We start from the raw sequence: 27,888 nt of genomic DNA on the forward strand, positions 1-27,888 counted from the left end.
AGTCTTGTATTAAGAAAATGGAATTGATTTCATTAAGGAAAAAAAAAAGTTTACCAACACTCGGATCCTTCACTTGGTGAATGACAAATTTTGTAAAAAGAATTAGTGTGTATGTTAACTCACATCCTCCCCTCACGTCCTGTCCCATTATATCAATTTCTAATAGATGTAAAGAGAAATCTGAAGAATACACATACTAATTTGATCCATTTTTCAAGTTGTAGTAATGTAGCTGAGCCACGAGTGTTCTGCCTCCCTCCACTCCTCCACACTTGACCCCACCACACCCCCATCCTCTTGTTCCCCTGAGAAGCATCAACAGTTGGACTTAGTTACAATTCTTCTTTTTCTCTCTTTCTCTAGGAATGCAGGAATCCTTATCTTTATCCTTTCCTTGACCACCACAGTTGCGTACAGTCACCAGCATTTAGGAGAAGCTTAGCCTATATCTGGTTCAGCTTTGTTTTTTAAATTACTTTGGAATTGTGCCGCTGATTATGTATTTATTGATCTTCCTTCTGCAGCTGACTCTTTGACATGAGGAATGTTCCTGTTATGGTATAAAGCTTGTATGATGTAAAGAGCAAAGAAAAATTTGACTGATCCTTATAATTTGACCAACCACAATTATGTTGGTAATTAAAAGCGCTTATATTTTTTTGGATGGTCAGTACTTTATCATAAAAGTGCATGGCAGAATTATGCTCAAGGTTGCGTGTAAAATTTAGCTTTGCTTCCACTTTCATTGCATACTCCTTGCCCTATAATCTTCCAGGTAGAAAAATTCTGGGAATGTTGGCATTTTACTCAGGGCCAGCAGCAGAGGAATTACTATATGGCACTCAACCTGTATAAAGTCAGGATATCACACACTGATGCTTCAAGGGTTTATATAGTATACTCTCTTCCTTGAGCTTTATGCCATGGTTGAGGGAGTGTTGTGACTTACTTTTTAAATAAGGATTTCAGATACTGTTCAAGTCATGAAGAAGTTTGAATTTGAATATTGTATTGTTTATTTTTAAAACATGTTGTATATTCTCTGATGATACGCCAGTAAGCATTGCTGTACTTGATTCATTGTGATAAAGTGTAATTTTTTAGAGCAGCTTCCCTTAATGTTTGTGACTGTACATTACATACAGGTTATGTTATCTGATTTTTAAAGTCTTTATTCTTTCCTGGAATGTTGTTTAAGTACTCTTTACTTTTTTATAAGACTTGAACACCTTGACCTCAATGCTTCATGTCTGAGAAGTGTTGTCTGCATCTTCTGATGATTTACCCTGAGTTCATAAGATACATTGTCATACTTTTGTGTCTTTGATAACATGGGAAACAAAAGTGACAACTATTTGAATATACTCCAAAAATGTTTAAATGCTCAGCAAGTGACTGAGTTATCCCATTTTGATAATTAATACATCTCAGATAATTAAGACATGCATATTAAATTGCTTCTCATAAATTACAAGTAAATCAAAGTGAAAGTTGATAAAGGAAGTATTTGTTAAAAAATTAATCTGAATTTCCATTTAAGAAGACCAATATTTCTGGAGCATCTGAAACCTAGCTCAACCCCCTCCCCCCAAAGTTGCTTCCCCAACTCTCACACTCTACCCTGCCCTCCCCACCTCACTAGCCTGCCTTGCCTTCACCTGCCTCACTGCCTTCCCTGCCTAATGCTGTGTACCTGGGCAGGTGCTGTACTACTCCACGTCGCTGTTCACTGCAGCTGGACTGGAGGAGTCTCAGAGCAAGTTTGCAACACTAGGAGTTGGGTGTGTGATGGTAGCCATGACGCTGGTGTCAATCCCTCTTATGGATCGAGCTGGACGCCGCACATTGCACCTGTATGGTCTGGGAGGCATGTTCATCTTCTCCATCTTCATAACCATCAGCCTTCTCATCAAGGTACTCATTGGTTTGGAAATAAAAGTACCAGTATATATCACTCTGTTGGTGATAACAGAATGTTGCTACTCATCCTGATAATTATTAGTTTGCAACCTCTCATTGAAGTCGAGTTCAGGATATCACGTGAAGTACTGAGTATTTTCCAGTATAGGCTTGAGACAACATGTCCATGCAAGTAGATCCATCCTGTGACTAATGTAAAGTTTTTGAAGTTGTTAATTACGATTAGTCTATTACCTGCATGCATGATTTTCTTTACAGGAAATGATGTCATGGATGACATTCATCTCTGTTATCTCCACATTGTGCTTCGTTATCTTCTTCTCGGTGGGGCCTGGCTCAATCCCTTGGATGATCACGGCTGAGCTCTTCTCTCAGGGTCCTCGGCCAGCCGCCATGTCCATCGCGGTCTTGGTCAATTGGCTCTCAAACTTCTTAGTTGGCATCGGTTTCCCTAAGATGCAGGTATGTTAGAGATGAGATCTGTAACGGTAAATTTTGTTGAGTTGTTGAAGAGGGAGACCTTCCCATGGTGATACTGGTTTGGCCCGGTGGATCCACTGCCAGGTTATAGAAATGTCCCCTATTTCATTTCCTATCCCCCCAAAAGTGGATGGTGGATTGAAGGAGAAGGGCAGCTTCTGTCTGCACTCCACTGGTTTTTCATCCTAATGAGCCTAAGGAAGCAAGGTTTTGTTGAAAAAGCTGGCATGTGCAGTATTGTGACATTATTTGAGAGATATTTTAGAACTGCATTATGTTTAGAGCTGTATTATGCTCTTTAATATCATGTATATTGCCAGTCCTTGAGATTATTCATCTGCCCTCAACATTCAGTACCTGGTTAAGAATATTGTTCCATATTGGTTGCAGCAAGTGTCTCAGTTTGTCCTTAACTCAGATTATGTACAGTGTCTTTAAAAAAAAATAACTTTTCCATCCCTCCATCCATTCAGTCATTCATTTATTCATCATTCAGTACACAGTATCTTTTCATTTAACATTTATCAGTATTTTTTTCCTCACCCTATCCTTTTCATGGGAAAATAACAGCATTGACAGTGACGATGACATCTTTTTTTTTCTTCCGCTTTACAGGAGACGTTTGAGAACTACACCTTCCTGCCGTTCAGTGTGCTGCTGGGGTGCTTCTGGGTCTTCACTTACTACAAGGTTCCAGAGACCAAGAACAAGACCTTTGAACAGATCTCGGCCATCTTCCAGCGAGGAGACAGGTAGGTTTTGTCCTGAGAGTGGGATGTGGTGGGATGAGTTGGAGAGAGTATGTGACAGGGATATAACAGGATGGAAAGATAGCTAGGGGTTGGTGGGTTGGGGATCTGTGTCATACTCTAAGTAGCATTTGAGCTTTTGTAGCACTTTTTCTATAGCAATTAACATATTACTGCACATCCCAGTAATGTCTTGTACATTATGAATACTAATTATCAGTATTAAAAAAATATAAAAAACAATTTGAGTTAAAGTGTAATATGCCAAATTGCTGAAGGAGAAGTGCAGTGAAGCCTTCTATGCTACTTATAGACTTGAGACTGAAATGAGACAAAGCAGTGAAATAGGACTGGGAAGGCTAGGGAAGAGGAGGATATAACACATATAATAGTCAAGCAGAGGTATGTGAGTCAGAGTAGGGAGAGAAGGGTTAAGGAGGAGGAAATAAGCCTGGGCATTTCTAGTTCCTTCATCTAGAGTAGGTTAATGAGTTTTCAATATGGTGATGCTTTTTTTTATGCTTGCTACCCACAGATGATCTTTTTGAGGTTAGGAAAGGTGTCTTGTATATAAGTTAGTTGTAAGTAATCACCATTAACTTCATTACCAGATTTCTCGCTAAGTTGGGTAAAATGGTCAGGGTGTAGCAAGATGTTGGTGTCATCTTAATGAAAAGTTAATATTTTCTTGCAGACAGTTCAGTGTTTTTGTTTCATATCTTTTCCTACTTTTTCTTAGTACAGTATCTTTGCAGTTGAATGTTAGCAATAACTGTTAAGGCAAAGCATCCTCAGTCTCAGATATTTCTTTCATTTCCATGGAATCTTTTCTCTATAAGTTCATCCTTGGAAGATGTTTCTACTTTCCATATTTTTCAGTTTCTGTTTGGTAATGATGCTGTGAAATCATTTGAAATATTTGTGAAAAATGTAAATGCTTAATTTAGTGTTTTTAACTTAGTGTTCAAGAGAATAATATTGTGCCAAAGCTTTCATCTGGTTATGATAGTTATTCACATTTAAAGCAAGTAGATATAAATCAGCATAGAACAGCAACAGCTGAATTTGTTGAGATTGGGTCTTATGCAATCTTGTTCACTGACTTGCCAGATATCAGTGATTCAGATCAATGGCCTTTCTCTTTTTGGTTATTAGTAGTCAGTTTGAATTGATTGGTGCATTGTGGCTTTCAATTCATATGAGTGCAGCTGTTCCTCATTTAACATGTACAAAGTCCACGTATTTTGACAAGTTATTTTTTGCGTAGTTAAAAACAGTTCCCCATGAAGAGATCATGAAGACACCTGAAGGAATTTATTCAATTGCCTTTCATTGCTGTACACAAGCTTGGTGGTACTTGGGGAACCATCTTGATACATATAGTAAGTCAAGGAGAGATGTTCTAGAACACTTACTGTTGCCTGTTAATGAAACTGCTCCCTCAGATTTGCAGAATATAGTGATGGTTATATATATAGGGATACCAAGGCTTGGGAAAGCCATTGAGCTAAGAATGTCTGATATCCCCTGCCGTACACCAAAACCATTCTCATATCCTGTTATGTTTAGGCACCACAGTGGGGTGCAGTGTAGTGGGTGAAAGTGTTTTATTGCTGCCATATCAGTGATGTGAGCAGCACTGGTGATAAGAATTTGACAAGTTGATGGAGGGTACATTAGTGCAACCTTCTGGCATCGTTCACACTAGTGGGAAAGAGAGAGATGCAGACACAACAGGTAATGTTGGGCCTGCAGATACGATGCCTCCCAGCTGACCTTTCATTACTGTCGAAGTTTCACCCACAAACAAGTATGGGGATCTTGGGCTGATGTTCTGTGAGAAGCGAGGGTATGGGAAGGGAATACTTAGTGGAGGTGGGGGAGCTGAGGAAAAGGAATAGCCTACAGTTGTGAGAAAGTGTGTTGAGGGTGGTGTGTTGAAGCACATGGATGTGTTATTAGCCATATGATAAATGCACAAGAACATCGGAGTGCAAGAACCAGGTAAAATTTAATCAGTTATGATGAAAGAAGTGTAAAAATGCACGGTAAACACAGGCCAGAGCTTGAAAATACCATAGATGAAGGGGTGATGGACACATGGTCAACTGTTACAGCAGTAATAAATTTTGAGGTATGCAAAGACACAGCAGCACATAAGGAAATACTGTATATAAAACATAACTTCCTACAGCGAAAACAACAGCCCCAAGGATTTCTGGAATTTGGAGTAGTACTTGCTGTAACCAGTGACTGTGCGAGCAGATTAAGGTGTGCATTGAGCACATGGCTTATAATGAGAAATGTAAAACTTAGACATATGTTGTTGTCATAATCATCATCATCCGAACATTTTCAACTGAAAATGGGGTCTAATAAAATCCAGAAACAGAGGAGGAGGAAGCACAGAATGAAAAGACCAATCATACAGCATGAGCAGTGAAATGTGCCTCCCATTTATTTACACATCGTTCAAGCCTTCAAACTTCTGGCTTGACTTCACAAGTCAGACTATTTACACTTTTTTTTTTCTATATTTCTGTATAGGTACACTTCTTATATATCTGTGGGGTAGTCATTCTTTTGACCACAGCATTAAAAAAGGGATGCCAAACCTACAGTATATATTTTGCTATTCTGAACATACTATGTTCATTCAATTCCTTTAGCAGTTCATTAGCTTTTTCAATTTCTGTACCTCACTTTTTCACATACTTATTTACCAGAGCTTTCCACCTTCTTTTTATATATCATATCATATATCATGCCTCTGTCACCTTGAGTCTCTCACATAATACAGGTATATCAGTTGCATCACCTTATCTAACCTCATTCTCGGAATGACCAGATTGTCAGTCCACTGTTCTCACTCTTATCAGTAGATTTCCTTACTCCATATCCTGCACAGATTTCTGCCGCTTATCCTGTCTACTTTGTGGATGTTTCTTATCAGTTCCTTTCTATGCAACCCACACACATTCCTTAACAGTTCCATTTCCACTGCTTGTGCTCTTGACAAAAAAACGTTTATGACCTTTGGAGATAATGTGTGAGGGTAAATGGGAGAGGCATTGTAGAGACCTGAAAGTAGGAGGGAAAACCATGCTGACAGTTTCATTAATATTTAACAAGCATTTTAAGTACCTCGCTTGTCTACTTAATGGCTGCAATGCAATGGTTCCTTCACAACCACCATGGTGTGCATGGTGGTTAAGGGCAACTGAAGTTCTTTGTCCTTTGGGATCAAGCAACTGAAGGTATCAGTGAAAATTCAGCTTGTGAAGTGCCACCCAGTTTTAAAAAAGGAAGCTGCCATTGCCAGATTATGCAGTGAGAGGTTGAAGCTAAAATACGTCACACATGCTTGTACCTAAGTAAAATTCAGTTTATATTTTTGATGATAAATTGCTTGCGTGGTTCTACAGGCACACAACATTGAACTAGATGTTCTTTGATATTTTCCGACATTGGTAATTTGATTTTATAATTATAGTTTGTAGTCAGTATTTAGAATCACAACCTTCACAAGAAGAGGATTATGATTAAATTATAATTATCTTTGAAAACATGTACAGTGTTTAATGAGGAACAACTGTCATAACTGCCACATTTCTCAGTGACGTCATACTTCTTGACTAGAAGTGAAATACGATATATTCCTCACCAGATGAAGACCTACTAGTAGGATTTAGTGCAGAGGAAACCTTACAAAAGTGTCTGTCATTGATGAAATTTGTAGAAGCCACTTTGACCTTATCCAGTCAGTCATCACGTAGTCAGTTCATAGCATCATGGTTGTTTCTCTTGCTGTAAATTTGCTCTCTGATTCTCTGTTGTGTTCACTCTTGCTTGCTGTCTCTGTGTCTGCTGTCATGTACGCTTGTACATCATGGCTGTTTGTCTCTCTTCATGTATAATATGTAATTTTCTTGTACTCCATTCTCCAGTGTCTCTCGTCGTCCTCCATAATCTTCAGTATTCCCTTCTTAATGTATTTTTCTCTCCAAGTATCTTCTGAATCTCCTTTCCCCATACATATTCACCTTTAGTATTTCTCCTTTCCTTCAGTACAACTTAGGTTCATATTCCAAGTGGTTTGGGAGAGTCTCTGACTGTTCTTCCGCAGGGATTTATTTTGCACACTTAAAGCTTGGTGTCCTATTTTATAATGTTAATGCAAACTATCGGTATTTAAAGGATATGTAATACATTCGGGGGAATGTTAAGTTGTTATGAACTGTACAAAATAAATCTCTAAGGAATCAATGCAGCAGAGTGTCCTGTGCCACCTAGAATATGGACCTTAGGAACACACACAAAATTTAGAGTCTCACATCCCACTCACTCGATGTAGTGCTGCTCTCGAGTGTCTGCCCTTTCCTCTCCCCCATCCTTCTTTCCATCTATTCACTTCTGTCTTTCCTTCATTCTGTCCTCATCCTTCTGCCTGTGAGTGATGTACACTGAGCGACAAACCAAATGATTTCCTCTCCACCAGGAACCCATTTACCACACTGGGTGGTAACCATATAACCAAATTTTGGCGCCTGGTGGTTTTATTGGGTAATTATGGCGCTCCAATTGGATTGAGCCAGTGAAGGTTTATATCCAAGGGGTGGTTGGGGTTTCTTACTTGCGTAATGCTACTCAGGGATGAATGTGGCTGGTCACTCTTCTTAAATGTCAGGACCAACTTGCCTAGCCCTGGGCTCCTGTGCTTCTCATGGGGTGATGAATGATGATGAATTACTAATGCCACTGAAATTGGATGGAGATCTATTTCACCTCTGTCCATCAGATTACAGAAAAACTGTTGGGATGCCCTTGATAAAAATGTATAGGGATGTTCCCGTTAACTATTGATTGAAATTATTTAATTTTGGTGATACTACTTTAGAGTACAAGAATACATCAGCTTTCATTTTTATTGATAGGGAAGCACAAGTTCTACTTCAAAATGAAGATGCCATCATTTACAGTACCTGTTCTCTACTGAGTGCCCTTCTGTTTATGTACAGTACAGAATCTTATACTGTACTGTAATGTAAATAGCAGTGTTCTACCTAACAGTGTAACATTTCTAAACCTCTTCCACACTTAACTATCCCTTTACACTTACATGCTCACTATTTTTACCTGCTGTATTTCATCTGTAATATATCTCACTAGTCTGTCAGTCTTTGTTTGTTTATCTGTATGTAGGAGTTACTAGAAAATGGCTATCTGATGTTGATGTTTACTAGCACATAATTAAAGTACTGTTCTTGAAATAATTAATTTAGTATTTTTCATTACATTATACATCAATAATTTCCATGCTGTTATAGTTACTTTTTTTGTATGTAGTGGAGTAAGCATCATGATATATAATATGATTGTCCTCCTTCATGATATTACTAATGTGTTGAGTCTCCTTAGTGTTTCATATAAAAAGCTTGAGTTAGCCATAGGAACTCATCACATGACTTATCCATGCTCTTTCTTCCCCCCCCTCCTTCTCTTTGTCTCTCTGGTGTCGTAGGCGCACCGAATATAATGGCATTTTGTAAGTTAGCGGTGTAATCTGCGTGTGTGTGTTTTTGTTGTTGTTAAGTGCACACCTTGTCTTTCTGATTACCACCCCTTGCTCCTTCTCTCTGTGACTTCCTCAAACATGTTGTTCACCTTCTTGTACTTCTTGTTCCCCTCACTTGCCTGTCCGAACTCATCCATTCATTCATAACATCATCCCAGTGAAACCTTGCTTCCCATAGAGACTGGAGTTTACCTTACAAGATACGCTACTTTGCATCAGATTCACCAGACCAATATTTCTTTGTCACACATCTCTACACCACATTGAATAAACACACAATACATACCTCTATACTCCACTTGCATTGCTTTCTCTCACCACAACACAGTTCCATCAACAGAACAATTACAAAAGTTGGCTGAAAGTGCCTGGCTTAAGTGACAGGATTTCTGCACTCTGTCGTGTTCATGTCTACGTGAACCAGGGGCCAGAGCATCAAAAACGACATTCGTAATTGTGTGTTCTTTCTTGGACTCACTTCTCTCCTCTTCCCCCTTTCCCCACCAGTGCTCTTAACCTACCATGCCATCCTTCTTTGACCTGTTTCATATTCTTTCCATCTCTTGTTTCCTTCACTCAATTCTATATATTTCCATTTATTGTTCATTTCCTCATTCCTGTGTTTCTTCTGTTTGTATTTACCTTGGCTTCTGAGTTTTATGTTGTGGATGGTTTAACCCGGTCACAATCACTTAAACTTTAGTTTTACTGGTCTTCCCCATCCTTCTCTCCATTGCCCTTATGGTTGGCACAAGATATATTGATAAATCTGTAGCTGAAAACATGTTTGAAAACGTCAAAGAAAATTGTTATGCATTTTCAGAGAACTGCTGTGCAGTACTATATTCATATTATTACTAATGTATAGAAGTTTGTGGGAGCACCTTAAAGGAAGAAAGGCAGACCTTTTACGACTCTGTAATGCTTGATATCAGTGGAAGAGGTTTTGTCTAAGAAGAGGTACATTTCGGGAGAAAAGTGTTGTATCCTCACTGCTTGTTAAATTTATTTTGAAAACTCCCAAACCTATTGACATCCTCTGTTTGGTGTTATGTTGTTGGTCAGTCAAGATTGAGATTCCTACATATAAACACTGTACTCTATCAGTCTGTAGTTTGTATTATTTGAATTACATTGTAATGGTCTAATGAAGGTTGGACCGTGTCACCTGGTAAGGTGATTTCATGAACTTTTAATGGGGGAAAATGCATCTCTGTGTAACAGTTTGCAAGTTTACCCCTTGACATTTTTGTCGGCTTCTTAAAGGATGGCTCTAAGAACTTTGTGGTCTTCATTTTGTGTTTGTTAACAGATTCTTATTGAGTGTTGGTGTTTTATGCCTTACTTTTGTCTTTTTCATTGTTTGCTTCTCTCCTGGAGGGAGCATCCTGTCTGCAGAAGATTGTCTCTTGAATACAAGTTACATCAGTGCCCCACTTTCAAAAATCACTCTTCCTCCCATTCCTTTATGTTGTCGGTGGTGTACAGTATGCAGGCATGGTATAGCACAGAGGGAAATGTAAAATGATCTTCATGCATTATTTTTTTGAAGATAACTACAGTAATTGCTATTTCATACCAGGTAATGGGAATGATATTGTAAAACTTTATTCACAAGAACATGAAAAAGCTTTAACGGTCGTGGCTGATACAGTTTTACAGATTTATACAACAACAGTTCCATGTAATGTACTGTACAAGCTGAGCATAGGTACTACATGGAATACTGTAATACCCAGTTTTGTAGTCTGATTTGTTGAATGTTGCCTAATGCAATGATATCCACTTGCTGGAGAGAAATGTAATTTTTTGAGGAATATACTAGCTTTATGTCTTGGTGGTTCTGCTTTCATGTCGCTGTAAAACTCTGTGGCCAAAGATTGCCTTATATCATAAGTGAAGATGGCCATGTTTGAGTCTGCCTTATGCATCAGTTCTTAATTCATTACCCCTGGACAGCTGCCATTACTTTGATGTCTGTCACAATATATAAGAAGATCAAGGCTGTGTATTGAGTTGTTAGTGAAGTTAAAGGATGTATGGAAGGTGGCAGATGGGCGACTTTATTAACCTTAGGAAAGATCTCTGACGTTCGAGGAATTAATGAAGGCTGAACTTGACTCCAACACGAAAAGTCTTCTGAGTTGAGCAGGAGCATGTAGATAGTAAGAATAAGCTGATCGGCTGTGGTACTGAAGGAGAAAATACTGTACACTTTTCCACAGACAGTTTCTACATATACTGATGACATTCTTTTGTTTGCTGGACTGGACAAAGACTGTTTAATAACTCGTGTTTCTCTCTCTCTCTCTCTCTCTCTCTCTCTTTATTTTCTTATTTTATTTTTGTGGTGTCCAATAAGCACATAAAAACACCAAGAATGTTTTTGCATCATGTATAAATGATGACTACTACACCTCACTACTCTATTTGCTGCCCACCTTGAAGCCTTATTTTATTATTATTATTAATTTTATTATTATTATTTTTTTATTGTTATTATTATTATTATTATTATTGTCATTTATTATTATTATTATTAGTTACAGTATTGAAATTTGACAGCATGAGAACTCCTCACAAGACAGGACCATACCCTCTTGCTGTTGTTGTCATTGTTGTTGTCACTTACTGTTGTATGATGCATCACACTACAGCATAACCCTTGTGCATTGTTCTGCTTAACATTAAGGAGTTAGGGAACCACAGAAAACCTTATACTGTACTGAATATTCAAGTCTTACAAAGTTGTTAATTTTATATATCATATTAGTTTCATAATCCTATAATTCTGAAGATTGATTCCGAAAAAAAAAAGTCAAGCTCCAGCCAATTGTAATACGTCTAGTTGAATATACAATGCCCTTTAGATGTAGCTCTTGGTAATCATGTAATATTCAGTAACAGTTAGTGGGAAAATTGAATAGGGTTGTTAGTTTATTTTCTCTGACTGGATATGCAGTATTGCATCACTGAAAGGAGATTCATTAGAAGAATAAGGTGGTGTATTTATAGTGGTTAGGGTGATATGATGAATTTGAAAATACCTGTAATTTTACCATATACTGAAATTTCTCATAAGTAACAAATGTACCAAAATACCTTGTTAATTTATCAGACTGAATTATTGTTAACTAAAATAACTTATGTTGTTAAAAGAGCGTATTTTACGAAAATTTTGAAGAGATTTGTACAGTGTAGCTTTTTTATTCTGAAAGGCATGAGAACAATTTGTGTGCGAGATTCTTGGGCAAAGTAGCTTTTTTATTCTGAAAGGCATGAGAACAATTTGTGTGCGAGATTCTTGGGCAAAAAGTAATGTATTTGTTGTGGATTGAGTGATGGGCTCTTAAAGATTAGTTATTGAATGTTATAGGACTGATTGGTGTTATGACAGGGTTATGTATTGATAGTTGGTGGTGTGATTGACTTATTTATAGATTAATTGTATGATTCGTTGCCCAGTTAGTTGATTGATTTATTGAATTATGCAGGCATTTATTAGAGAGGTGACTGTAGCTGAATTCATTGGCCAATTAGTTGATTGATTTATTGAATTATGCAGTCCTTTATTAGAGAGGTGACTGTAGCTGATAGGCGGGATAAATTCCTAGAGTGTGTCCATTACCGAAACAGTTTTGAAGCATTGTTAGGTTATTATTTGATGAGTTTAGAGATGTAGTGAAACATTAACTACTAGAATCCTTTGGTGGAAAATTAGAAGAATTCTCTGATCTCAGTATTGGCATCATTAAGTAATTATTTGATGTTTTTATCTGAGAGTTATTGAAGGATTTTTTAAAAACTCATAGTTGATTGTTGTGAATAAATTAAGCATACTTTATTTTACTCGTGGTTAGTTGTTGGCATGACTGAGAAGATGGCCAAAGCCTGTGCATCCATGGCCACATACCAGTGCAGTGAGAGGGAGGGAGTCATTTCAGTGCAGTTATGAGTCAGGGACCAGCATTCTTGTCCGCAGAGGAGGCTTCCAAGCAACTACTCCTTACCGGTTTATTTTTGTATATTGCATGTAAACACTTTTCCCATCCCACCCCCTGTCCAACTCTCCATCCAATCCCATTCTTGTCTGGCTATCGGAGCCCTTTATGCAGATCTAGAGAGTTTTTTTAATTTAGGGTATCTTGCAATGGTTTCAGAGGTAGAGGTATTGATTTTTTGTGAGCATATTTTACATGATGGGGTTGTATGCACCCAGGGGCTTCCTGAGAACCATTGTGCATTTAAAGCTTTGACACCCTGGGGCATCCAAAGAATGGGAAAGTGTTAGTAACCTCTTGTGTGTTGTTGATGCAGTCCATGTTGGTAGGCAGACATAAACAACATACAAGAGAATAAGGTGTAACATGCAAAATATATTGCTAAGGAATATGTGTGAGATAGCATCCTGTCCTACAGACTACCCAAGGGGAAGGACAGAGAGAGAGAGAGAGAGAGGTTGTACATACACTGAAGTGTTTGGTCAGTAGGGCAAGCTCAAGACTGGAATGTCACTCAACCATATTGCAGAATTTCTGCCTATCAGAATTCTTTCATTCCCCGAACTGCATCTCTCTGGAACTCGCTTCCCCAGAGTTGTTTTCCTCCAAATTTCAACCCACAACTGTTCAAGTCTAACTGTTACAGATATTTTATGAATAGAGGACACCAGTAATCTGGTGTATGGATTATTTTTTTTTTTCCCCATTTGTTTTTCCTTCCTCCGTTCTGTTTAAAAAAAAAAAAAAAAAAAAAAGCTGGGGTGGACCAGCACTGATACTGTTTCTGGTGGTTGTATTGTAGGCACCTTTTTCAGTGTGCATTTTTGTTTAGCCTGTGGTCACTCCTGTGTGCTCATATAGTGCCCTGCTTCAGTTTTCACTATTTACTTTTGTTGGTAAAGTCCTTTTTCTCTGGTGAGTGGGTGATGTGTGTTTTTTTTAGATTGGTTAATGTTAAGTTCTGTGAGTTAGATGGGACACACTTCTGCTGAGTCTAAGTTCTAGCTGTGGCCATACTACCATCTTTTCTCAGGTTGCATTTAGTCCTTCCTCACTGACATGACCTGTTTTTATAATATTGGGTGCATGGTGGTAGAGTGAATTTTGCACATTTTATACTCAGCTGTACACTGAAGCAACCATCACTTTGTACACATTGACCCATGTGTCAGGGGACCCTAGTTCCCGTTGGATTCACCTGAACTTTCTTGTTGCCATTCATTGGTTTTTGGACTGCAAGAAGGTGGGTGAAGAGGAAGAGTGATCATTGTTTTTAATGTGCCTTGTTAGTGTCCTATGCTGATGGTCACAAACTTCTGTAGCTTCCTCCTCATGTGGAAATAAGTTCACAAGTGTTATCAGATGAACAGTCACGGTGGTTTGAATAAGCCAAGATATAGGGACAGACATATTCAGTGCTGGCTCACTCTTACTCCCACTACTGGCCAAGCAACTTAGAATCTGTAGGGAGTGTTGCGGTTAGTATTAATTTCCCAGCACAGTTTGAGGTTACAGCACATTTCTTCCCCCTTTCTAGCTCTGTGGAGACTAATCCTTTCTTACTGCATTTGGGTATGGCAGTGGCAGCTTTGGCCTTCTTGTTACAGATGCCTCCATGACCTGACTGAGGAAAAATGTGCTTTTGTCTTGTGCAGAACCTGTTTCTTCACTCTGTGTTTTATCCTTGGAGGTGCATTTTGGAAGAAGTTTGCAGCCATATTGCTATGCCACTTAGACTTCAAATGGTGACAGAAGTAATCAAGACAGACTTGAGAGCTGAGGGGAGAGTGCATTGCTTCTTGTCTAAAGTTAAAATGACTTAGGAAGCCTAGTGAGCATCTCCAGGGTTGCCAGTGTCTTTGCCACCCATGTGTAATGTGTTTCCTCCATAAAGGGTGGTAGCCTCCACTCATGAGGGACACATCTCCTGTCACTGCATACTTTCTTTTTTTTTTTTTATTGTACTTGTTTTTTCCATTCATCTCCATCCTCTTTACTCAGATTATTTTCTCAGTTTCTAGTCCTTTTGTTACCTTTGGTCAGGCTCTGAGCAGTAATTGGCTAGTTTTTGGTCTTAAACTTGGCCACGTCCTTAGAACATCATAGATTGGCTTTTATGTCCCTTCTGCTTTAATGAGTTTCTCTAGTTCATCCTGTACTGTATTTTGCATTTTATCTTAATTTTGTCTTCTGCAGAGTGATTTACTATTGAGGCCTCAGAATTATTTCAGTATTTTCATTATTAGTGAACTGATTGAAGTGAAATCTGGCACTTACTTTCTTCAGATCATGAGAATTTGTTTATAGTTTTGAAAGCAGTCTCCTTCAGCATTTAAGCATGAATTAATCTGGTGTTCCAACTTTGTGAATATTTGGTGCTACCTTTCCATGAGGATGGTTGCATACTACTTTTCAGTGTTTTAATCAGGTGTTCAGGGATTATTTTAAAATCCTTTTCCCATAAAGCCAGGTAAAAAATTTTTGAATTAAATCAGAGAGTTAAAAATACTGTATGGTATCAGTTTTTAAGTAAGGCACAATAACAGGATCACTGCTGTTGAACTACTGATGCCTACTCAGCACTGCGCTGATTGAAGAACGGCACATAATTTCTGCCATGTGTTTAGGTAAATTCAGATGTTAAGGAGTTTCTCAAATGCAGTACAGTGCCGTATATGACCGGCATAGACTGAAATTTTTAAGTATTGTATAGTGTTCCATTTAAAGCTGTTCATTAATAACAGATATGTATGGTACAGTGTTATTCTGGGGCATCAGAGTAGTGAATTATCCTGTAGCTAACCATCAGTGTCTTACAGTCTGTTCATCAGTTTGTGTGCTTTGTGTAATTTTGTGCAGCCACGGTGGTAATGACTGCCAGTGTCTAATTCTTTGTGTTGTACTTGATTATGATCTAGCATGTGCAGCCATTACCTTTTTGAGGGTGTACTGGCCTGATATCACCACACATACACCTTATACTCTGTGCAAGTGCCTAGAGCTCCAACCTCATGTGCACTATATTTGAGATATTCACCAGGGTTGATACTTGATACTTTTGGCACTTTCGTGTCCTGGTTGGGAGATATGTACCGGAGTTTATACTTCATTTTATACTTTTGGTGCTTCCCTGTCTTCCTGGTTGGGGCTGTATGATGACTTTAATGCCAGCTTCACAAGAAATGGATTGCATTTGCACTGTTAAATAAGGATGGACTCACAGGATGAATGTTTTAGTTGATCTCTCAATGCTTGCTGCCAGTTCAGTAAACATGTGACGTGTGCATCTTTACACTTGGGGCTTAAAGCTCTTGATTGGACAGCACCGCTAGTGTGCACTTCACCATCACAGAAGATCAGGCTACTTAGCCAGATCTTTGAATTTTGTTCTGTACATTGATATCAGTGCCGACAATCATCTTGCCTGAGAGATGCAGTTTGGTTAGCATTTCATTCCAAATGTTTGATGTGCAGGTCCTGGTCCTCACACTGGTTCTCCCTCCATCTGTTTTGTGCAGTCTTCCAGTGGGTACCTCCAAGGAGGGAGTGTAACGTGAAAAAATCAGGTTCTTTACAGGTCCATAAAGTAATTTTTCACCTGCAACAAGTGAACTTGGAGGCACCCACTAATATTGACCCTGCCTGAAGAAGCTGTGCTTCCTCTTCCTCATCTCATGTTCCAGTGAGTGAACCTGCATATGCATGAAGCAGTGGTAGTAAATAATGCACCAGCTAAGTGTGTAAAATGCTGTGTTGTGTAAAGGAAGTGTGGGAAATGCATTTTTGTGTGTTTAATTTGAATGAGTGGACAAGATATTAGTGATCCAGGAAGAAGACTGCAGTGCTTTGTAAGGCACTTTACCTTGCATGAGGCAAGGAAATCCCTCCCCTCCTCAGCTCTCTGTGTCTGGGATGATATTTCCTATCATCGTTCAGAATGCTAGGGTAGTGTCATGAGATAGCTGAAAGACTCTTTCATCAGGCTGTGTTCACATTCACGTGTGAGTGGAAAAATGGGTTTTTGGTCTTGCAGAAACCTGTGTTTTTTTTTTTTTTTTTTTTTTTTTTTTTTTTTTTTATAGTGATGAATTGAATTTGTTGGTGTTAATTGATGAATTCTCAAAGATTTTATAAGGAGGTATAGGGATTATAAATTTAGGATTAACTGACTGATTCATTTCAGAACTAATGGAAGGATAGGGTTATGGTAGTTCAGGGAATGAGTGGTTTAATTGAGAGTATTATTTGTAGAAAGAGTAGCTTGTCCTAAGTGTTAGCACCGGGATGTACCGATGGTGTTGTTGATGGTTATGTGGTGGACCCTCAGTTTTCATGGTGTCTTTCCTTCCCCTCATGCCTCACAGGGATTACCGGGACGAGTCCAGACTATACGGGTGAGTAACCACTGACACCCCCAGCCCCACCCCGCTCACTGAAGCTCCCTCACCCCTCCCAGTTCCAGCCCCTCCCACTTTCTCACTCGCCCCCTCACTCACTCTTACCCTCTCCCAGCCCCTCACTGTTGCCCCCTCCCACACCCTCATTGTAGCCCCCTCTGACATCCTCACTGCAGCCCCCTCCCACACCCTCACTCTTGTTCCCTCCCTCCCTCACTCTAGATTCCCCCTCCCCATTCAGGTTGCCCACCTCACTCTAGCCTCTGCCACCCTCATTTTCATCCTCCACCATCCTCACTCTGTTCTCCATCATCCTCACTCTAACCCCACTACCACCCCCCCTCCATCCCAACCTCACTCTAACCTTCCCCCCTCACCCTAACCCCACCACCCTTACTCTAACCCCACCACCCTTACTCTAACCCCACCACCTTAATTCTAGCCCCACAACCCTCACTTTAGTCCTCCCACCCCCATATATAGTAGATCCTGAAGTATGAGAATTGGGCCAGATCTGCCATTTGGGGTTCCTGTTATAAAAGAAAGAAAAAAGAATGTGTATCTCTACCTGTGTACCCATTGCCTGGTGCTGCTTCCTTTGAGGGGTGGCTGCAAGCAAAGGACCTCCGGCTTTTCTGTCCTTACTTAACATTGACTGCATATGTGTGATCAACGGCTGTGTTTTAGGAGGCTCTGTAGGCTTCTTGGCACCTTTATCGTGGAAGTTCATCATACCTGTTCCACCTTAACATTCTAATCTAGGTTGCCTCAGTCATATATAGATGGATAAAAAAAAAAAGTGTGATGTGTAAAATGCATCTCTAAGGAAGATATGTTAAAAATCTTATACACCACCATATATATGAATACAGTCCTACCTCCAATACCTGTATAACAGCAGAGACTTCCTGGGTGCAGGCGGGTACAGAATGTTAGTTTTGGCCACATTCTCATACATTGCAGGCCTCGGAGTCATTTCACACCCTCAGTGTGGCAACGTCCTTTTTTGTAGTGTATTCTTGCTGCCACTGGATGAGTTTGTTTGGTTTAGTAGAGCTACCCAATGGAGACCCGGTTATTGAAGGTTGTATTTAATCTCCTCAGCTTGAGAGGTCTGTCCTGAGTTGAATGACATTGTTTGGAGATAGCAAGAATGAAGGAGATATCATTCTAATGGGAAGGATTACCCTTTCTCTATGATGATTTCTTTCATACTTTACTCTTGCCATCGCCAGACAGTTTTACTAAACTCAGAGGAAACATGAGACTGGAGAGGTCGGTAATAACCTTCTTTAACCACTTGCTCTTATTGGGGTTCTAAAATTGATATAATGGTCTGGAGATAGCAAGAATAACAAAAAAATCACCATAGTCAGGGATTAACGCTTTCAGCCCAAGTACCTCATTTTATTCTTTCTGTTGCCAGATAATTTTATTTAGGGTGAGAGAGACCTGGTAGTGGAGGGGTTAATGCAGGTGATGTTTAACCTCTTGTTTGAAAAGGTAATCATGAGCTGAATAAAATTGTCCAGCACCAACAAGAATAAATGATAAACCATCCTGGGTTGAAAAGGTTTAAGGAAGGAATGCCCCACAATCTCTCTAGATTATTGTTCCCGGTGACCTTTATGCTAACTTTTTTTTTTTTTTTTTATTCCACCCTCAGTGTGGCTGTCAGATGAAAGGTTTATAATTTTTGGTTAGTGGAGTGAATGGCAGCTGCTGACATAAACACATTCAGAACCGTTGCTTGGATTACTCAGACAAGCTTATGATCAGTTCCATGTTGTAACTGGGATTTGCTTTTGCAGGAAGAGAAAGAGATGTGGGAAGATTCTACATTCATCCTTTCTTGTTCATCCCATAAAAACAGAACCAAATTACAACAGGGAATTATCTGATACGTTTGTTTGTGAATCCAGGCCCATGTGAACATTGGCAAAGGAGAGTTTGTTGCACTTCTTGCTAAGCAATTTATTGTATTGCCTGTTACATTTTTGCATCAGTAGTTTACAAAAAGTTATGTAGAGATAATAGTTAAAGTAAATTGCAAAGGAAGATGTTTTACAAAATCTCCCAAGTCAACAAGAATACGGCCCTCGGTCTCATTGGCCTGAAAAAGACTGTTCAGTTGATGAGCGTTTTTGTTTTACTCTATTTTGCAGTAACTTCCCTGCTGTCACGAGCAGCAATCACCTGTGAGTACAGCCGACACTGGTTGTCCCTTTTTTTATTATTTGTTTATTTTTCCTCTACAATATTCCTCTTGTCCAGATGAGTGTTTCGTCGTGGCGCGTCTGCCCTCCTTCCCTTCTCCCCCATCACCCTTCCCACCCCCTTTCCTCATGCACCTCCACACCCTTCACAGGCTCAGGTCCAGTTCCTCCATGCACACTGTTTGCCATACAATGTATGGTACAAGTAATGAAACTTTCATAAAATTGATCTGGTTTGTCATGTGTACATATTTTGATATGTCATATTATCAGCATATTGTAATTAGTTACATGGATAAATTATTTTGGGTGTAATAATAGTAATCATCATCATCATCATCTTCATCATTCTTACTCTGTTTCCCATCCAAAGATGGAATGATAAATGATCCAGAAATAAGGAAAATTAAAAATATATTAGCAATAGAGCAAATAACATCATGCTTATTGTATTACAGTTTCATAATTATAAACTGTTGGCTATGTTGTGAAGAAATGGAAGAAGAGTGAGAGGACAGGAAGTTCATGAAAATACTGTATTGAGAACTTTGAGAGGCAGGAAAGAAAATATTATGAATATGTGATAATTTCTGAAGATGGTTGAAGGAGTGGATTGGTAATGAAGTAAAGGGAGTGAAGTTAGTGGGAAAAGGTGAATGAGATTTGTCTTCATCTTTCCATATCCTATCCCTAGTCCTCTGTGTATTGACACCTTCACTCAGAGGGTGAATGGTGGCATGAGTGATGAATTCTCCGTGAATGTTGGAATACACTAAGGCCAAGCTTTGAGCCCATTGTTGTTTATAATGGTGCTTGAGGCAGTGTTGAGTAACTGGACTGTCCTTCTTTGGAATTGTTGCATGCCAATGCCTTAGTGTTGATTTCAGAGAATGAGAGGGAGTCTGTAGAGATTTTGGAAGTGGAGAGGTGGAATGGAGTTATGGGACTAGGAGTGAATGCGGACAAAAACATGATGATCACCCATGTGGATGAAGGTACTGTGGTGGCAGAATGTGTATGGCTGTGTGCTGTGTTAGAAGAGTGCTGGGAGCTGTTCAGTCTTCATATAGTTTGCAGCAAATTGGTACAAAAGAAGTGTGGTGGTTTCAGAAGTTGGCTGCAGGGTGTGGTAGATTGTGATTGTGTTAAGTGTAGGAATAAATAAGGAGAAAGGGCTGGAAGTGTGAGGGTAAATTTGGCAGTTGTGTCTATGGAGTGTAATGCTGTATTAAGGGTGTTAGTGATTCATGCTGGGGAGGGGAAGGGGGAACTAAAGTTACCTCCAATGCTAAAGTTAGGAATGGATGGAAAGAATTTTGGGATTTTGTTACTTTTCCTGACACTGAGGGGACTTTTTTTACAATAAGGGAAAATCATATGGTGCATAATGTGAGAATTATGCACTTGGACAGTAAAGGGAGAGAACATGCCTAGCGTGGAGTGGACAAGAGATGAGGATGGGCAGATAGACGTGTGGTACTTCCTTGAATGACATAGTCACAAATTGCAGACCTACAAACAAACATCTTAAAGATCAGTTGTTAAGTGAATGTGTAGGAGGAGATATAGTGATTTAGACATGTGAAGAGACTGGAGGGTGAAAATTGGGTGAAAAGATGTGTGAGTGGGGGAAGAGCAGCAGTAGGTAGACCTTAAGAAGACTTGGGATGAAGCCTTACAAAAAGGACCGCAGGATTAAGGGATTAAACAGAAATGGTACCGGAGATCCAACAACACAGAGAATTGCCATCATCTAAACAAAAATAAGATATGTAAGCATGTACAGAAAGCTTTTCAAAGTGGAATGAAGTGATCTGACAGCAACAGTAATAAAATGAAAGTATTGTAATATATTGCGCTTGAGCTCAGGGGGTAAAGAGTACATTTTGCATTTGTATTAAGTGATGCAAAAGACTTCTGTTAAGTGCAGTAGCAGTAAAAAAATATCAATATAAAACTACAACAAAGGGGACTGTCAGTATGTTAGGGTCATGTTCCTGCGAGTTTCGTATACTTTCTAGTATGGCATCCTAGCTGCTTTGTTTTGCTTGTATGTTGTTAGTCTGTTACCGATGTCTTTTATTTTTATAAATATATTTCACTCTCATCTTAAATGTCTGGACCAACTTGCCTAACCCCAGGCTTCTTATGGGGCAACATAGGATTAGATGATGGATGGATGGATGATTAATTGCATTAGTAACATGCGAGAGATTTAACCTTGCACAAGCAGAAATAAACTGATAAGGAAGAGCTGTTTGGGTGAATCTGTTTGTTGGCATTAACATAGTGTATTTGGAAGGCTAATGTGGGTCTCCGTTACTCTTGCTAAAACCTTATGATTTTATTCAGCTTGGAGCCCTTTCATACCAAAAGAGTAAGTAGTAAGCTATGTTAACTTCTTTCCTGAGGAGTCTCCAGTAGTGGCATAAGTATATAGAAGTAACAGAATCATTACTTTACTGAAAGAGTTGTTAGATTAAATGGCTTTATTAAGTCTTTACAGTAGGAGGAAATGAAGGAATAAGTGGCACATGTTGAAAGAATTCATGTTGGTTTGCATTAAATTGACACTGGTCTGAGTGAATAAAATGTTAAAGCAACAAGAATGCATTGGCCAGTTACTATCTTGTAAATTATTCCAAGTTTACTATTTTCTCTTGTAATGGACTAATTCTTCTTTTAATATCAGTGACTCTGACCCAGAACTGTTGATATGCAAGAAAGGGGAAGCTACTGTGAACCTGAGTTTGGGTGTGTGTATGTGTGTGTGTGGGGTGGAGGGAAGGTAAGGGGAAAGGACGGCATCAGCGCGTGTAGATCTCACCCCATATCACCCACCAACCGTGCTTCCCTCCAGTCCTCAACCCATCCCCATTTGTTTCCCTTTTCCCCATTCTGCACTACCATGTTAACCCACCCACCTTTTCCCTTGATGGTCATACCCTGACACTACAGCCCCAGTGACACTCACAATCCCCCTGTGGCCTGAAATAAATGAATAGAAATATAATGTTAGGAAGTGCTGTATACTTTGTTTAATTAAGCAGTTAGAAAATAATTCAACTGGTGTATCAGCCTACCATCACAGTATGCTTAGTAGTTTTTACAGACAAAGAAATGCTGACATGTTAACTAATAGGGGACATTTTGAAAGAATAGGGGAAAAGGACAAGGAAGACTGTTCTGTTAAAAGGAGGCCCTTGAATTTTTGAAGGTCCCAGTTCTGAATAATAGTGAATCATAAACATCAGATTCCCTTCCAAAGTAGATATGAAACTAATTTTTCACATCTGGGTAATTAGCATTTTTAAATTGAATTAGTATTTGGCTGTAATGCTCTGTTACTATATGAGGACTGCAGGGAACTTTCTAATAGCAGTATCTGTTAGCCAGACACTGGAAATTTGACACAAACATTCTGTAGAATATTAAGCACCAGTAAATATTTTCAGGTGCAGAATAAAGTATATTAAGAGGTTCTTAGACCTCATCTCATTGATAATAGTGATATAAAAATGATGAATCAGTCCTTTGCCTTGAACTGTATGAGCAGCATGCGAAACTTGGTAACACTTGTGTCTCAGCAATTGATTTTGCTTATTGCACTTTAACCTGTTCAGTCCAATGAATTCTTCAATACTGCTGCCTCAGGACAGTTTAGGGGAGACTTTTGAACTGCAGGAGTAAGATGTACACTCAAGCCTTGATTTAAGGGACTAAATGGGAAAGCAACTTGTCCCTTACTTGAAAATGTCCATTGTTTTACCACATATAAAGACAGTCTTATGAAATGCAATGAATGTTTCACTTATCTTACTTATTTATATTATTATGAATATAATTTAACCTGTACTGTATAAAGAAACATATTAATGTTTCAAGCAGCGGACTTTTTGAATGGTCCTGTCCGTTTGTCAGGTAGAATATGGAGTCCCTTAAATCCAAAACCCCATAAATGGAGGTCCCTTAAATTGAGGTTTGAGAGTATCTTTAATCAAATCTTTCAGCATTGAAATTGAATAAAATTGCTGAATAAAATTGTTTGGTGTATCAAGAATTATATGAAAATTTTAACCCTGTGCTGGAGGCTGTTAATATTCTCATGTTTACTATATTTACCTCTTCAGTATCAGTAGCATACAAGAGGATATTAATTTGGACAGGTAAAACAAACAGCTGAGGATTTCCATAGATCAAGGAAGTTTGGTAAAATTAATATGTAATACAGTTATGCAGTTTGGTGGCAGGAAGAATAAGATGTGATACCATGTCAGGTTCTGTCTGCATTAACCATTTCACCCGAAGTTTATCATCTTTATTTTACTTCTGCAGTCATGATACAAATATGAGAAGTTGCATACAAAGTTAAATACAGTAATGTATTTGAAGCACAGGGATCAGACTCTAATTGTCTGTCCACATGTATGTGAGTGTTCATGTGCCTACTCATATGCATGTGCATACACACACACACACACACACACACACACACACACACACACACACACACACACACACACACACAGTAATTTGTAACCCAGGGGCATTGTGAGTGTGCATTATTATAAGTGTATGTGTGTGTATGGTTATGCATAAGTGTGTGTGTGTGTGTATTTACAGATGAGATGAAAGGAGCATGTCACTTCCCTGAATGTCCTCCATTGCCTTATTTTTTAACATCTCTTACACCTCATCCCTCCCCATCTACTTCCCATTCTCCTTCCCCCGCAGAAGAAAAGAAAAGAAAAAGAAATAACCACCTGTCACTCGTACCACCCCTGGAGCCAGCAGTCACATTTTAAAGAATTATTATGGTATTTGCATTTTAAAGAATTATCTGGTATTTGTAAATCAGTAGTTGTCTCTTCACTTCTATTATTAGTATGGTATTGTAACAGGAAATTATACTACTGTATTTTGCAGAGCAGTTTTTGCAATTTTTGAGGGCTTGACCACATAGTAAGTAATTGAATCCGAAATTATTGTAGAAATTAAATTAATAATTCAAATGAGATATAAATGTGATTGCTATGTTTGTCAGTTGCTCCACTTACCGTACCCTAAGTGTGAATATTGTTGCTGGTGTACATTGTGTGTATGTGTGTGTGTGTGTGTGTGTGTGTGTGTGTGTGTGTGTGTGTGTGTGTGTGTGTGTGTGTGAAATACGCATGCCACGCAATGTTGATGTAGCAGTTTTTGTGTATATGTCTCTGTGGTGGAGGGCAGTGCTGTGAGGGACTTACGCACAAAGTTAGTCTGGTCACGTGGAGGAGGCAGTGCTGTTTTAAGTGGCAGGAAAGGAGATGGTGGTTTGGGTCGGTTTCACCTCTTGACTACTAAAATGTAGAACTTTGAAAAGACAGGTTTTTACATTGCTAAAAACCCATTATTTCATTCTCCTTTAGGAAGTAATGGAGGCACTGAGGGAAATACAAGGTGGTCCATAAGTAGTACTGCACTAGAAATTTGCCTGGTGATATCATATGTGTTTTGGGGATGGCTCTGTTTGGTGGTGTGGGTGTGGCAGTGGGAGCAGGGAAGGAATAAATGATGCATGGCAGACATTGATGGTGGTGACTGAGACATCCCTGCAACATGAGAAATGGCCTGACAGAGTGAAAGAGGAGTGTTATATATGGATCATCCTGTATACCCCCACCACAAGAACCATAGTTGTCAGTAAGAGGACCATTCTGACATTCCCTCAAGTCATGGAAAGCTGTGCTAAACTCCACTTTTATTGATAATTATGTTAGGAACTGCCCCTGAGGTTTTGCAGAAATTAAAGGAAGCTGTGTGTGGCAAGCAATGCCAGAGTATAGTTTGGTCCTGACCTGAGGCCAGCTTCAGGCTACAGCTGGCAGAGGGACAGGTTTCCTGTGTTATGCTTTCTAAGCTGGTAAAGTCGTCTTAACATTTCCTCAGTTCATGAAGCAGAGCAAGTAAGGCAAGCCAGTGATTGTGTTCCATTGGCCCCTGCTTGCTGATCAGTGAAGGCACTCTCTAGCTAGCCCAGTATGGAAAATGGCCAAGTTACTACTTGCCAGATACAGCCTTCACAAATTTTCTTGAAACTTTAGGAGCTGTTCTTTGTAGCGTACAGTACTGTATAATCATCAAACATCGTGGAGCTTTGCCACTTCTCTTTAACCTCAGGTTGTGTATAGGTGGTCCCCTCAATAACCACTAAACCGTACATATCATTCCTGTAGAGGATCCTTTGTGCCAACATGTTATTAAGTGCAGACACAGTATCCTAATAAATGGATATTATTTAATGATTGATAGTTAGCTTGCAAAAATGGTTTATTTTTTAAAATATTAGGTAGTTGGTTGCTGAAAACTTGTTATTGTTGAAAAATAAGGTGACAGGCATTGATATTGCTTGATTGGTAAAATAAAATAAAAGTTGTTAAAAATTGGTTATTAAATACTAGTAAACTGAGAGGAATGAGTTGTAGGATAAAGTTTGTCATTGTATTTCTTTTTTACTGCCAAGGCTAGTAGCCAAAGTATATCTTTAGTAGGCACATAGCAATGAGAATGTAAGCACAAATGAATGAAATGTGGAATATATTAGTCCTGCAGTGGTAATCAAATAAAACCAGTCAGCAGACATATGAAGGGCAGAAAGGTGGCATGATTGGTTTGGGTGGAGTGTTTGAGTCTTATGTAAGTGAATGGAGGAAAATATTGGTAGTCATAAAGAAAAACAAGCCATGAGAGTCTATATTTTTTTCATCTCAACTTTCTGCAGACTTTCATCCTTTTGTGGTTAATTTCACATAGCTCAGTAGCAGAATTAAGACAGTGCGATGGCTCTGTATCCTCTCCAGAGCACTTCTTCATAAATAGCCCCATAATCCAGTGTTAATCTTTGTTACAACTGAGCATTCAAGATGGAGATATGGGAATTGTAGACCAAACTAAAGTAAAAGGAGATTTATATGTTTGAAGGTTAGAATATTCAGTTAATTACTTAAAAATAACTGAAGTGAAAGCATAATCATGTCAGGGATATTCCTAAGCATTTTTTTGCCATTAAGAAATACACAACAGAGGTAAAGTAAAAACTAAGAGAAATGATTAGTCAGGGCAAGATGAACAAGTTCAAGTTTTTGTACATGAAAGTAATTGATGGAAAATAAGTGGGAACAGTTAATAATACTGATGATTAATGGAAAACGTGAGGCAATGAGTAATAATTTTGATGATCTCACTCTGTTATAAATTACTGCATTTTTTATTTTGATTTATTTTTTATTTATTTTTATTTTTTAGCTGGAATTTGTTATGTTTGTAGGGATTGATGGATATTACTCATTTTGTCTTCAGTCAGTAACTAAAGTTTTGTGCAGTTTGGGTCTCACCTGTAAGTGCTATTAAATTCAGGTATTAACCTCAGCTATTGTGGTGTAATTGTAGGCAGGAGTTAGTAAACAGAGTTTTGATGTGGGTGGGTATTTTTGTGGGTGGGTATAAGAGGCTTCCTACCATTGCTTCCTTACCAGTTGATTTTTGCATATTGGTACCTTAACGGACAATATTTTTTGTGGATATTAATGCTGTGTTGATACCAACCTTTCACTCTGATTATGTATCTTGTTTGTAATTCATCCTGACTCTAAACAATTTTTTGTACCATAGATTAGACTTTGTGAACTGGAATGGTAAGATCTGACCTTTAATCCCATCACAACCAGCCATCCCTACAAAGCTTAATGAAGTACTGTAGTCTGGAGTTACAGTCTCAGGAATGAATAAGAAAATGCATCAGCATTGCATATATATATATATATATATATATATATATATATAGGTATAGGTATATATCAGTACAGTATATATAAAATCATGGAAGAATAACTAGGTGCAATATGCAACAATATCATTAAGGAAGAGGTGTTGGCAAGCCTTCTAAGCATTCAGGGATTTGACCCAGTGACTGACATAAAGGTATTTGTGTTGACTAGTTGGTTTTAAGGATGGTGAAATTGGTTAGTGCTTCATATTTTAGTACAGTAAGCCACGTCAGCACTGCACACAGACGATGGTTCCTCTTTCTTTTTTTGACTAGTAACTCTAACCTAGCACAACATAACCATACCCTTCCTTACCTCAACTTACCATAGCTTCCTGGAAAAGAAGTAGTATCCAATTTGACTACAATTTGACTACTTGCATTGAAAGGGTGAGGTGCTGACAGAGGACTTCTTGCTATTGTCATTATAATTGTTTTCCCTTGATTCATATTTGATGATGATTTGCACGGTAAGTGTTGCTATCAGTATCATGATTAATATAGTTTTCTCATGCAGTTATTTTCTCATGTGTAGAGCTTCTGATTTCATTATTGTTTCCATTTTAGTGTATCTGTGACTTTTTTTTTTTTTTTTTTTTTTTAATGTATTACAGTTATTGTATTTCAGTATCACATTGTACTGCACATTAAAATTTGTTAAGTACATTATCTTAGCATAAATTAAATCATTATTAGTTGGTTATTTTTGTTAGCATGGTGAGTGTAGGCACTGGAGAAAGTGACGG

General features: G+C 38.6%; 1 protein-coding gene across 6 annotated transcripts in view; it reads left to right on the forward strand.

Annotated features, from left to right (window-relative positions):
• Glut1 (Glucose transporter 1) overlaps positions 1-27,888 on the forward strand; it is an 85,278-nt gene that overhangs the window by 46,424 nt on the left and 10,966 nt on the right. For 2 of the 6 annotated variants that reach the window (XM_080266687.1, XM_080266690.1), the window contains exons 9-14: positions 1,702-1,914; positions 2,179-2,382; positions 3,016-3,152; positions 8,671-8,694; positions 17,090-17,119; positions 19,288-19,320. In XM_080266687.1, the coding sequence (XP_080122813.1) occupies positions 1,702-1,914; positions 2,179-2,382; positions 3,016-3,152; positions 8,671-8,694; positions 17,090-17,119; positions 19,288-19,320 (641 nt within the window). The remainder of the gene's footprint in view (positions 1-1,701; positions 1,915-2,178; positions 2,383-3,015; positions 3,153-8,670; positions 8,695-17,089; positions 17,120-19,287; positions 19,321-27,888) is intronic. The other 4 variants (XM_080266688.1, XM_080266691.1, XM_080266689.1 and 1 more) reach the window with 4 other exon arrangements.

The sequence above is a fragment of the Coenobita brevimanus genome, chromosome 21, assembly GCF_032717465.1.
Source record: "Coenobita brevimanus isolate Jiangsu-jjx chromosome 21, ASM3271746v2, whole genome shotgun sequence".
Lineage (NCBI taxonomy): Eukaryota > Metazoa > Arthropoda > Malacostraca > Decapoda > Coenobitidae > Coenobita > Coenobita brevimanus.